Source organism: Neolamprologus multifasciatus, chromosome 3 (genome assembly GCF_963576455.1).
Source record: "Neolamprologus multifasciatus chromosome 3, fNeoMul1.2, whole genome shotgun sequence".
NCBI classification, from domain to species: Eukaryota; Metazoa; Chordata; class Actinopteri; order Cichliformes; family Cichlidae; genus Neolamprologus; species Neolamprologus multifasciatus.
Window position 1 is genome coordinate 37,559,530 of NC_140441.1, and position 14,306 is coordinate 37,573,835.

A 14,306-nucleotide genomic window follows, 5' to 3' on the forward strand; every position below is an offset into this window, starting at 1 on the left:
TGGAAAATGTTACTTTTGCAGTCAGCTCATAATGCTGTACTGATATTTAATAGATAACTACTAATTATTCATTAATAATGAAGAAGAAATCGACTGTAAAATTACCTTTTGTTTGTCCTTCTCAGTGTCAGTTTGCCTGTGTTGAGCAACTGTATGCAGCTTCAAGTCAGAAAGAAATGACTAATTCAAACACGATGAAGAGCTTTTATTTGCCTGACAACACCCTCATCCTTGTCCAATGAATTATTTTTGTTCTGGAGGCAGTAAGGTAAACTCTATAACGTTCATGTGTATTCAAGGCAGTGGATATATAAACAAAAGCAAATAATCATTGTCTATTGTGGATTTCTCTCTACATGTCACTTGACGAGTACAACACATTATGTTTGTGGCTAGTCCTCACAATAATAGACCACTGAGACACCACACCTGTGCAGCATCCTTTCACAAATACTTTCACATGATGAAGCTGACCCTGCTAGAGGCCAGCTGAGAACAAGCCCATGGAAATCAATTTAAGCCGAGCATACACTGAACGCTAATTCTTTATAATGGTAGAATGACAAATTGATTATTATTATTAAAAATGACTACATTATATTGTAAATGTTGGAGGCTCAGCCAATGAAATTGGGGCTAGACTACCCTAGTTTACACCCCGAATGGTAATATCTAGCCAAAAAATGTATTTCCACCATGCCATCTGCATGTTCTTTCTGGGGTAATTCAGTTGGTTTGGTCTTTTTATTTTAGTGTAACAACAAGACACCAGCAGCTCCTGGACAGACTTCCGGTTTTATAACGTGGTACTTTAACCTCCTAACACCCGAACTCTTTCATGGCATGCATTTTTGATTTCCAGTGTTGGGTGTAATACGTTACTAAGTAACGCGTTACAGTAATTAAATTACTTTTCCACAGAAAAAGTAGAGTAACTAATTACTGGGGCCAGGTTTCACAATGAGCTCACCCGAAACCCTGGCTGATTGTGACCCACACCCGTTTTCACACCTTGGCTCATGTGATTAGGTAGAGGATCACCAGGGGGTCCTTTTGTCCCTCTTTGGGGGGAAACTCCCACTGGGTTTAAATCTGGGACTCTCCACCATTTGACCTTAGAACTGAAGAAGCTTCTCGGATGAGAGGTGAAACGTCTTCAAGCAACCTAAAGAAGTCCAGACGCTTTTCTTTGCAAGCTCCTTAGACTACGATGACCTGGATGACTGTGTATGTGACAAGCAAGGCCACTAGAGGGAAGCAGAGTATCAGAATGATAACCAGTGATTTCCATTAACTTGGTCTTTTCTAAGAGTGTAACAACGATTAGTTTAATAAGAATTTAAAAAGACAGATTTTAAATAGATATTTAACTGATCTTGCTTTCTTTTTTCTTGTATTCCAGCAATTCACAGAATAAAAATATTTGTGTAAGACTTCCTCATTACTGTCAACCAATTGGCCTGGTTTGCTGGCTGCTTGGGGCAATCTGCTGTGGGAGCAATAGCGGTTGCTAAACTGTGGCTGCACTGATTACACAGGCTTAGCTAGCTACAGGTTTATTTGAAGTCTTTTAGATGCTGGTATGGTCTGTCATATCCTTAGTATCCTTATTTTCTTATTATATTGTTTTATGTACTTTATTAATGAAGGCTTGTAGAGCAAGGCCACTTTTGACTCACAAACTAAGTGCTCAGCCACACTGAAAAACAGTCTGGCTGAGCACAGGCATATTAATAGATAAGACTCAGAAAAGAGGAACTTTGCCATATAAGCAATGTTTGAAACTGTGTGACGACTGAAGTACAGAAATAACACCATATAAGACACATGTTGAGCTAAAAATGTTAGAGCTCTTGCATCTGGCGTTTGAGCTGTGCAGGGGTCTTTCTCTTCCGGAAGATGATTGAATAAAAAGAAATATAGATGTTTTAACACACTATGAGTCGGTTTTCTCTGTTCTATCACGGGGACAAAAGAATCGGGGTTAATAGGTCCTTGTATATGCATCTGGTTATCTCAAATCTCTAAATGATTTCACACTGTTTGTTCTAAAATAAGATGAAGTGAGAATCCTTTAAAAACTGGTAAGGTCAGACATTATAAAGAATAATTCTGCATGTTCTTTAACTCTTGCTGTTTGACTGCAATCCAAACAGTGGAGTAGAAGATGTTGTGGTAACTTTATTTTGCTTGTTTGTTAAGCATCTTGCAAACAGTTATATATTAACCAGTTAAAGGAATTTGAGACACCAGGGCTATTATATTTTTATAGACCAGTCACCACCCATGTAAAATCTAGGAGCACTTTATTTTTTTGTCTGTGAAACACAATATCATTCTCTCCTTAATAAAAGTGGCAGATAAAAGCATTGATAATGAGATTTTTAATCATTACTTTGTTTCAGCATGGCTTCTGTTACTACAACCAGTCACCATCTGATAATCCCCTGATGCATTTCTTAAGCTAAACATGCAATTTCCTGTTTTAAAGCACTTTCATCCAGTTGAGGAAAACTGGTTAGTATAGCATGAACATGATCACCCCAATGTGAACTTTAGGCCAGTTTTATTGTGACCAGTCAAAAGTTTTGATCAATCACTGCAGAGGTGCATTTTTCCCAAGTAGTAGCATGTGCATTTAAAAAAGAGCCACTCCAGATGTTACTTTGAAGCAACACGAGGAGTAGGTATGCTTGGCCGTTACCCTTCAGGTAAATTCAGCTTTCATTCTTATTTAGCAGTTTTTAAATGAAACAAACCAGAGCAGAATGCTAGAATTGGCTATCTTTGATTTGTGGAGAAGAAAAAGACCCAAAGGAAACAAAGATTAAAAAAATAAAAAAATACATTAAAAAGTTGAGTCTTTGGTGTTGATCTCTAGTTTCCAAACTATAATAAAAGAGAAGGAAAAAGTCAAAATTCCTTCTCCACCAGTTCTTTCAGAGCTTTGAATTTTTGGCTTGGTGATGCAGGAGAGGCTGGATCTTTGCATGGTTAGAGGTCAATTATTGATGAATGCTGCAAAGGACAGTGGTGCTGCGCCTTCCACAACCCTGAATTGGACAAGAGAACATGGATGGCATCTCATTTTTGTGTACTGGACATTTTAAATATGTGTTCCCCTTTCTTTCTTTTCTTTCCTACCAGAAATATTTTGAAATTCTTTGAAATATTTTTCAGGATGACAATTGTATATTGTCAATTTGTATTTATATTATATTGTATTGACTATTTTCTGGTAACATTTCTGTAAACAGACACTCTCTATTTTATAAATACAGGGCAGGTTGGGCAATGAACTACCAATTAAAGAAATTAAAAATAATTTATCATCTGGAAAAACTGAGACACAGCCACAACTTTACTGTTTTTGTGGAGCACAAAGCATTTTCATCAGAAGGTGGCAGCAGAGATCTCTAATCTGAATCTCCTCTTTTAACTGACACGTTTACAATTTTTACAGATTGAACTCTCTTTGAAGTTTAAACACGATATTGAAAGAACAGTTTACACTGAACTGTCACACAGTTAGTCTGAGAAATAAAATCTGCATACCTCCTGACTACTTGTGAGATAAAGCAACAGAAACTAACATTGGAAATATAAAGAGATGTTTCAAAATAGATCAGTCATACAGCAAAGTTATTAATGAGCTGTGATGACATTGAGCTGTGTTTGTTTAATAGGAGTTGGTAGCAAATGGAGAGGTGATTCTTTAACTGATACAGTGGCTTTGTAAACATTCTCATATTACAGTACACAGAGTGAGTCATATATTATTATGTGAAGTGGCGCAATATAAATAAAACTGAATTAAAAATTGAAAGGAATCATTCAGGGTGGTCAGGACGCAGTCTATTGTTGCATCCGTACCTGTTCCTCGGGTGAGAATGACTACTGTCCAGCTAACCTCTGCACCCACACTGTCCCAGGGTAAGGGAATCCTCCAGTCTCCAGAGGAAGCAGCTGAGTTCAACCCCTGACTATGCATCCAGAGCTGTCAGAGTATTCAGAACACCTAGAGTTCCCAAGGTACTGTAGGAGAAATATCAAATGACAAACATAGACCCAGCAGAGACGTAAAGCTTCATTTTATCTTGCAAGAGGAGTAACAGCATTCATGCAGAAACCTGAATTGGGGAAGTCTGTCACTGTTTTATACACTTCTCCTTCCTAGATGAAAATCATTGTTCATTGGTGTACTAATAGACAATCTAATGACTTTTATTTTACATGGAAGTCATTCCTAACTGTCATTTTCTGTCTCATTTTCCAATTGGCTGTTCGCCGAATTGCTCTTCAGGTTGCTCCTCAATTTCAGGTGTGTCCTCAGTCAGAACTGGGAAGAAAAAAGAAACATACTGTTGGCATGTTTTGCCAACAGTATGTTTGGATAATGATGAGTAAAGGACAAATACATTCGCCATGCAAAAAAAGAAAAAGAAAAACTGTGACACAAAGATCAGGTGATGTATCTCTTTGTTGAGTCAATGTGCCAAATTAAACATCAGTGAAATTTTATCTGGGTGGAGGTAGAAAAGGTTGTAAAATCAATAACAGTGTTTTTTTAGTGTGTTTGTTCCTGGTTTTGAGTAAAGGTACAGAAACAGTATATAAGTGCTAGTGTCAGGTTTGATCATCACCTCCACACTTGAAGGCTGAAGTTACAAGCTGATACTGATAAGAAGGAAGATAAGGTATTATATCAAAGGCTTGCTGGAAACTGTCAAATTACTGTCTATCTTTTCTTTAATAAACTACCAGCCACTTTAAATTTTCTGATTTGTACAGAGACACTAAACATCACCATGAAGCTGCTGACTGTGTTTACACTTCTCTGCGCAATGGTGGCTCTGGGCACTGCTGGTAGTGAGTATTCCAGTATGCTGTGCATCATCTATACATCTTATGCATGAATATATTAAACTGAAAATGAATGACCAAAATCAACATTTGCTGATGTAATTTGTTTAGGACGTCCAGCACCTATGGTGCACATGTCGTTAAATGCATTACTTCCAGAAGGTCAGTGGACTTTTTTTTTCACCAAAACTAATCATATTTTTATCATTCTGTACAGAAGAAGAGTACATCAGCTTTCCTATGTCAGTTTTCATAAATTATTTTTCATGTATGATGGACAAGTATGTTTATAGCTAAAAAAAAAAAAAGTTAATCTTTAACACTTAAACATATTTTTCATGAATTTATATTTTAACATTTTTTTTCTTATACAGTAAAGTAACTCAATAATCTTTGATTGCCTTCAGGAGACCATCGTGTTGAGAAGAGAGCACCATCTTGTCCAGATGGCTGGGCTCAGGATGGGAATCAATGTTTTTTCTACAATCGCGATCAAATGACTTTGGATGAGGCGCAGGTAAAAGCAGTGGTCTAAATTTATCATTTATTCTTTGTGAAATCTTAAATCTTTCTGTTTACGTTGTCATTTCTATGAACTCTGTTGATTTCCATTGTAGCAATTCTGCCGAAACATGAATGCAAACCTGGCATCAGGTAAACCTTCTGTGAAATCCCTAAAAGTACAATGTATGAGCACTGTAAATGTTAAAGAAAAAAGGAAACAATACCCACAATTCCCCAAATATTTTTTATGCATTTAATGAGACAAACAGTAATGTGTGACAGAAATGTAAAACAAGTAGTGTAATTTATTTTCAACAAAGACAGCAGTTCAATTTTTTATCATATTGAATATTTACATAGTGTTTTGATGCAGCAGTAAACACATGTATGCATCAGGTGCTACTGTTATACAGAACAAAATATTTAGATTAGTAATCATTTCTCCATGTGATTATGATTTCAATTCATGCTGATTTTATGTACTTACAGGAAACCAATTCCCATTTATTTGTGTCAGGCCCATCTGATGATTCCTGGGCTGTCATGAAGGTGTGGCCCACCTGACGACAAAGCAAATACTCTAATATATCACAATAAGAATCTGGTTCTGATTTGATTTACTTCTTTTCTTTTACTGTAATGCTGCATAAGGAATGAAGCGACACGTGACATAAACTGGAGGAGCTCTTTTAACAGGAGCAAATTGCATGTGTACATGAAAGAATGCTTTTAGCAAAACTTTGTTTCCCAGAATGAATTGTTGTTTCTCATCTTCTTCATCATTAAAATCTTAAGCATTGAATCAAACTGGTCTGTGCATTTAAATGCTTAATACTCATGAGTGTACTTTTAACCTTCACATACATCTGCACTGTAAAATCTAACTAGTTCTCTGAGCTCAAAAAAAAAAAACATATGCAAACGTGTTGCCTAGAAAAAAAAACTAACAACACTTACTTAAGATGATTAAGTTAGGACAACTTAATCATTGTGAGTACAAAGTACCAGAGATGACTTATTTTTTTCTGAGTGAGCAATACTAATTGTTTAACCACTGAAAAAGATTTAAAATTTAACTAAATTAAAAATATATATTTCGTGGTAGCTTACTAGTTTAAATTTTGCTTATGTTTTATCATCCTTGAACTTGAGATTTGTAGTAGAACACTTAAACACTATAAACACTATAAGTATAGCTCAAAAAAAAAAAAAATAACAGCACTTCTTGTAATGCAGTTAAACTCAGTCCAACTGTGATTTTCAAATGCAAAAAAGTATATCAGTAAACATCCTGGACATTGTTCTGCTGAATAACAAACAAGTATATTCCTACTATTGTAACTTGTGCTATTTAATAATACCTAAACAATTATTAAATTGGCATTTGCATATCTTTTGTTACACAATTTAAAACTTTAAAAAAACTTTAAAGTATTTCTCAACCTCATGCACTAGCTCAGGGTCCCTCCACACTGCAGAATGCTAAAAAATAAAAAAGTTCATGAGTGGAAAAATTAAAAAAATGATAAGCTGTCAACTTACCATAGTTGGTTTTAGTACATAAATATCGGCTTGACTGTGTATCTGGTGGGGCCAGGAACCATTTTGACAATATTAGCAGCACTAAGTCTACCCTGTTGTTGGAGTTGGGCAAGGGACCATGTGATCTTTCCATTCTGAAAGGAACTGTGTCTGCTGGTGCTTGAGAGGCAACAGCAGGGCCACCACTGTTATTCTTATCACATGAGAATGAATCAAAATCAGGGTCCTTCTCAACACAATCCTCTGTCTCTGACACATTCTCCTCTGTGTCACTTTGACTGTCAAAGAGTTGTGCCAAAACCTCACTGACAGTAAAACTTTTCCCAGAGGACATTTTTTTTAGAGAGCATACAGATTGCAGAGTACACAGTGCACCAAGAGTAATGATTTAGATAGAAGGCTCCCTTATTTTGCTTTAGCTGTCAATGTCCTTGCTGAGAATTCTTGCCCACATCCCCCCTCACAAGAAATATCCACTCTGATACTTGGATGTGAACAACTCGCAAGCCACACTGTGACAAATATCATAGTCCTGGGAATGTTGTTGGAGGCTGTGGAGAGCCGGTCCAGCCATCGCCTGCAGCTTCACCATTGCTGCTTCCGCTGGCGGCTCTGGAGAGTTCTTGGTTCTTCTTACCTTCTCGTTCCCGTGTTCTGTGTGTTTTTTCCAGTCAGTCATGTCTCAGTGTCATGTCTGCATTTCCATGTCTGTCTTGAATTTCCTGTTTTACTTTAACAGTCATGTGTGAGTGTATTGAGTTTTAAGCCCTCGCTGTCTTGTCTCATCAGATTTGGTTCAGACTAAGTTAGGGCAAGTTGTTCATTATGAGTACATGATATTAAGATAACTTGATTTTTCTGACTGAGCAATACTAAAGGAATTAGTTCCACTGACATAACATTTGTTAATGTAACTGTCATGGTTCTAGGTCATTTTGACCCAGCATTTTCAGTTTCTTGTATTTTTGTATTTATCTGTGGGTGGCTGTAGCTCAGGTGGTAGAGCAGGTCATCTACTGATCGGAAGGTTGGTGGTTCGATTCCTGGCTTCCCCTAGTCTGCATGCCAAATATCCTTGGGCAAGATACTAACCCCAAATTGCTCTCCGATGCATCCATCGGAGTATGAATGTGTGTGAATGTTAGCTATAAAAAAAAGCACTTAGAAAGATGTGCTTGTGCGAATGGGTCTGAATGGGTGAATGCACAAGTTGTGTAAAGCGCTTTGAGTGCTCAGATGAGTAGAAAAGCGCTATATAAGAACCAGTCCATTTACCATCTGTATTATGGTTTATGTTCTGATTCTTTAGTTATCCTGTTCTGAATATTATAATTCTATGTTTCAGTTTGTTGTGGTTTAGGGTTTTGTTTTTAGGTTTTGTGTCTTGTGCCCTCGTGTTTAGTGTAGGTTTATTTCAGTGTCAAGTCTGTGTCTTTGTGAATTCTTTCTTGTTTCCTATTTTACTTTGAAGGTCCATGTCTTATTTCATTGTATTCAGTTTTGCTTCCCCCCGTCTCGTCAGGCTTATCAGGTCCAGCTGTGTTCCCCACCTGTGTGTAATCTCCCTGTGTTCTTCTGTGTGTATTTAAGTTGTGTCTACTTTTGTGGTGTTGCTGGTCTGTCTGTGTATCAACCGTGTGTTCTCCCTGCTGTCAGCCTTCATGTGCCATCGCCCACCTTCCTTTGTGTTCAGGTTTGCTGTTTAGTAGTGATGGCCAAATGAAGCTTTCCGAAGCACTGAAGCTTGTATTGAAAAATGGTTCATTACTCAAAGCTTTTCAACACAATCCTCTCTGGTGACATCTGGTGGCCAAAAATATGAAGAGCAGCTTGAATCCACAAAATAAAACCAACTGCTTCATTATGATTGCTCACTCTACAGAGTGCAGTTCTGTCTGATATTGGGCCGCCGTTGTGTTGCTTTGAAGGTGTATTTTTGGGGGGTTAAAAAAATGTGGTTTATTTGTTTAATAAATAATCTTGACCAGTAAACTTTCCTTGTTCAAACATGCGCCATGGTGTGGTCTTTCTTTGCTTGTGACTTCTTGATGTTGGTAAATACAATAATTGAAAAATACCACATTACATTGAATATACATATGATAATGTACAACACATTATGGAGTATGCTATGAGGTCCTGCCTCCATGCACTTATGCAAGTGCTAGACGGGTGTATTTATAAATAATATTATATTAGGGAAATTTTCCTATACATATTTTGGACCTGGGGGTAGAATTGATTGTGATCTGGAAAGGGAAAATGCTTATGAACTTGCAAATTAAAAACATGATGCATTTAAAGTCCTTTTTCATTTGTATTTAAGAAGAAAATTTGTTCCACTGTGCGATGGCCGAACCTGTTCCTTTTCGTGGAGATAATTTCTTCTGCCTTAAGGGAAATCCCTTCACATGGCACAGAAGACGCTGGAGTGCAGAGAAACTGGTAGAGATGCAGTTATACAGTCTAACTGGGCCCCACAAACTATCAGCTAAAGAGAATAAATAGATTAAATTTCTGCACATTTGGCAGACTAACATTTTCAGATTAATTAAACAATAAAATATATATTTTTATAACATTACATGTAAAGAGTCAAGTGGAAGTTTTTCTAAAGTTATTTAATGATATTTATATTATAAAAGCAGATTTTTTGACATTTTAAGTTTTTTCCCATTATAAGATAAAATAAACACGCACAAAACAAAAGCAAACAGCCAGAACACAAAGCTGGAAAACCCACCAGGTTGACAAAAATCAACTCAAAATTCTCCCACACAACAGAACCTCCTCTATTCCTCGCCGGCTCCAAATCTCTCAGTGGAATGATCAGTGGTTTGCTATCTGTCACCATCAAAACACCACAAATCCCGCGAATGATTCATTTCCTTATAAACCATTGAATCAGATACTGAAGCAGTCACGTTCTAAATTAAGCTTCGGACGTCACTGATCACGTGACTCTGGCCAAACGAATCAAGCTTCGACACAGTGCTTCTGAAGCAGTGTGTTGATTTTTTTGACACACGCACCGGAGCTTCAGCTTCAAGCGGGCCATCACTAGCTTGTAGCCTTCATATGAGTGGTATGGGCTTGTGGGCCTCGACAGCAGCAGCAGTGAAGCTTGCTGGGCTTGTTGGCCCCAGAAGTGCCTCTTCGTAGTGTGGAGTTTTTTGTTTGGTTGTTGCGACATTTTTCTTTTTCTAGTGTTATTGGAAAAAACATTGGTGGTGTTGCCGGCTCTTTCAGTAAAGATTATTTGTAATAAAGCTGTAATATATACTGAACAGTCTGTATGGTTTCCTTTCATTCAGTTCCTGACCCATTTGTTACCAGTCCCCACACACACCCCTAGACCCTCTACGTGGGGACGCAACAATACAAAGAAACAAACTCAGTCAAACAATAAAGCTACACTAAAATCACAGAAAGTTGAGGCGGAGGAAAGTTTACGTGGAGTGACACAACCCTAGTAAAGTGCACATACACTTCATTACCCAAGCCACTCCACAAGGAGCTAAAGAAGTATTTGGAGGACCTGCTGAAGAAGAGGATGAATTCAGAAATCATGGTCCCCATACTCATCAACCACAGTCTGTGTGCGACTGCATGGGAGTGCACTGCTTCTCAGTGTTGGACGTATCATTAGGGTTTTCTGGAGGAGAGTAGCAGATCACTCACATCCTTTATTACACCTTTGACTTTTACTCGCCTCCAGTGCAGTATGGAGGAGTGCCGATGAAATATCTCAGCCATATGTGGATAACAATTATGTCCACAGCAAATAATTTGAGTACCATCTGTGTGATATTATGTACAACTATCAAGCACATGGTGTGGAGCTGACTCCAAACAAGTGTGAGGTGTTTAAAGAAGTTATGGACATTTAATTAACAAAGCCTGCAGAGATACAATGAGGAGTAGCTAACATATTTTAATAAAAACCAAGCTTGAGTGAAAGAGAGGCCATCACAGCACTGACAGCAGTCTTTCTCTGCCCTTCCCTGCACAGCCCTGGGTTTAAATACAGAGAACAAAAGGTATTACACAGCTGTTGTTTACACCTATGATTTCCTCCAAGGAAAGAGTTTACCCTAATCACCTCTTTACAGGGTCAACCCAGCTCTTTGCCACTCTGCCACTTCCCCCATTCTCAAAGACATGGTGAACAAAAGACTTCACTACCTGTGGAATCCTGCCCCACTCTGGAGTCAGCCTGCCTGCAATAAAGTTAAATCTCAATGTTCCTCCACTTCCCAAGACACAATCACCAGGCCCCACCATCTAACTGTGTCCAATAAAGTGTGAAACATACATATTAACCTATCCCCACCTTGTGGGGATAGGTTAATTGGATAATCCAAATTGCCACAAGGTGTGAGTGTGTGAGTGAATGTGAGTGTGAATGGTTGTCTGTCCCTGTGTGTTGGCCCTGCGACAGACTGGCGACCTGTCCAGGGTGTACCCCGCCTCTCGCCCTATGACAGCTGGGATAGGCTCCAGCACCCCCCGCGACCCTGAAAAGGATAAGCGGAAGTGAATGGATGGATGGACATACATATTAAAACCAAGTGACCAATACATCAGTAAAAGAAATTCCAATACAAAGACAAGGTGACATTTTTGGGAAGAATTGTGTCTAAAGGCTACTGCATGGATCACACTGAGTTAGCACCTGTTTAGGCACTGAAAACTTGCAAGTCTGAGACGGTGGGAGATTTGAGAAAAATGCTGGTTTTCCTTTTTCTACTACCGTCCATATATACCAAACTTCTCATGCACTCCCAGGCCACTTTACAGTCTGTTGTCTGCCCAAAAGACAAAGACAAAGGACCGAATGGAAGCATGCACAAGAAGAGACAGAAGAAATTAGACCAAATTCCCTCAAGCCAGCCAATCACATTGACAGACCAACATCAGGCAGTGCTCTACCATCTTATTGACAATCTGCTAAGTCCACCACTCTGGGGCTATCCTGATTTTGAAAAATCATTAGTTTTGCACTGTGATGCCTCCCAAAAAGAACTGAAGCTGCACTGAACCAGAGACAACAGGGTAAACTGGCTGTCATTTGTTATGGTTCGAGAACACCCAGCTGCTCTTGAAACTAACAACCACATTGATTCACATTATTAGTATAATAGTTTATGTTAGTCAAACAGTGAGTACCAGAACCTAGACCATTTACACAGAAAGAGACACTGGGATGTATGTGAGGCATACAGTAGTAGATGTGTGTATGTGTAATAGGTTACAGGGTAGCAAAATAGATCAAAACCTTCAGTCTGACACAGAACATGGACGAACGATGAACTAACTTTACAGACATTACCTGGCACATGACATAAAGTGGGAGATGTATGTCCTGTCAAAGACTGTTGCTGTGAAGAGTATCTTGAGTGACTGACTCCCAGAGAAGCTCCTACTTTAACCCTCTGTTGAAGATATTTATGTCCTGGGAAATTGTCTTAAAGTATAAAATATTTGCTTATTTGTTTAAAAACATTTCATTTTAATTCACATCTGCATACACTGTAAAAAAGAAAAAGTTGAGAAAACGTAAAATTTCAAGGCAACATGATGCAAGAGATTTTTGAGTTTTCTCAACTTTTGCAACTGTTTTTGACTTAACTAAGATTTACAAGTTCTGCCAACTTGGTTTTTCTTGTTCACCTAATTAGGATAATCCTGGAAGTCTAATGTAGAAATTCTGGTTTCAATGCCATGTTTTTCTGCCTTCACCAAACAAGGATATTCTTGTTGAGTAATCATACAATTCTTACTCCAGTGAGTTGAAAATGTACCTATATAAACAAAGGAAAATGTATGCTGTTATTATACTTGAAAGAACACTCAATAAATAGATATAGAATAAAACAAAGCACAATTCAATGTTATCTAAAAGCTTATTTATTTTGTTCAACAGTGCTTTCAGTACATTTCAGAATGTCATGGGCAGTAGGGTGAATTTCTGTTAAAAAAAAAAACAAACAAAGAAAAATAAATAACAAACAAACAAAAACGTGTTGCCAGTTTCTTTTGGGTGCTTTGAGCACCCCAGCAGAGACGTTAAAATTCCAGAGTCCTGAACCAAAAAAGAAAAGTGTCCAGCAACTTAATAATTCACGCACACACACCCTGACCGTCTTGTAAAAGCTGAACATAACTATTTCACCTTAAATAGGGTAATGCCACAAACGATTGCCTATGTACCCAGACATTGACATTTTACATGGGCTTACTATGATGAACTATGGAAGTTAAAAGTTATTAGAAATGTTACCATCAATGAAGAGGAAACTAACAGGTAAAACACCAGTTCTATGCTTCACGTGAAGTGGAAAACACTATAACAAATCTTTTAAAATACTACAAGACAAATTGCTAATCCTGTGCCTTTTGTCACTTTGATTGAATATCTTGGCATCTTTAACTCTGCTATTTCCAGCTCAGCCTCCTGTCTTTTTGTCAGTGCCACCCTATTCTAACCATACATCGCAGCAGGACTCACTACCATCTTGTAAACCTTCCCTTTCAACTCTGCCTCACTGGCTTGTGCAAATATCAGTTACATTACATAATGAGCCACAAGACTGAGCACTTTGGAGTTGTGGTGTTTAACAACGGAGGTATGTGCTGTAATTGTGTCTAACTCCTGCCTCCTTGTGGTTACCACTATGTATCACAAATAAATTAGTGTTTAGTTTTTTGCAAAATAATTAAATAAGATCTTTAAATTAAAATCTATTTAAAAAGTTGAAAGTTTTCTCAAAATAGTTACTGATTCAATTAAATCACATTGGACAGTAACAGTTGTGTTCAAAAATGGGAGACATTGTTTCAGGAAAAAATAAATAAAAGACACAGTGTTTGTAGTTTTGTAGTTTTAAGATGTCTTAAGTCGCTTCTGAAATATTGAATCCAACAAAAAAAAAAAAAAAAAACATCAGTCCCACAAAATAAGAAAGAACTTCCTGTACACAGTTTGTCACTGTTTCACATGTAGCTGCTGTTTGGTCACAGCAATAATACCAAAAACAGATATTTCCATAGGGAACAACAAACATTTCAGAAAGTTTAGACCTGATTTGAGACACAGAAAGAAATCACAAAGTGATGTCAGCTACACTCAGTGTGACCTGCTAATGGCATCCATTGCTTATGGGATCATAATTATTATTTAACACTGCAGACAATTACAAAAGAAGTATTAAAACTGATCTTTGTCTTCATAAACACAGAAATCAGGGATCTAGGCATCACTGTCACATAAAATAAATGACGAAGACAACACTTCAGACTTTAAACTATTCTTTAATATCAGTTTTTTAGTTTTATTTATTCAGGCTGTTGGTTGAGCACATAACCTTAGAGCAACATCCTGATTCAGTTCCATG

The 14,306-nt window shown here is 37.7% G+C and overlaps 1 protein-coding gene across 2 annotated transcripts; it reads left to right on the plus strand.

Annotated features, from left to right (window-relative positions):
- The first annotated feature begins 4,272 nt into the window (after nt 1-4,272).
- Nucleotides 4,273-6,174, plus strand: LOC146523002 (type-2 ice-structuring protein-like). Of its 2 annotated transcripts, XM_085143069.1 has the most exons (6): nt 4,273-4,697; nt 4,792-4,869; nt 4,975-5,025; nt 5,271-5,380; nt 5,481-5,517; nt 5,857-6,174. In XM_085143069.1, exons 2-6 carry the CDS (start codon nt 4,809-4,811, stop codon nt 5,892-5,894), a joined length of 297 nt encoding a protein of 98 aa, XP_084999195.1. In that variant the 5' UTR covers nt 4,273-4,697; nt 4,792-4,808; the 3' UTR covers nt 5,895-6,174. The 2 variants fall into 2 exon arrangements, 1 of the variants encoding a protein (XP_084999195.1); XR_014871130.1 differs by lacking the exon at nt 4,975-5,025 and having other exon boundaries at nt 4,277-4,697.
- Nucleotides 6,175-14,306: the final 8,132 nt, after the last annotated feature.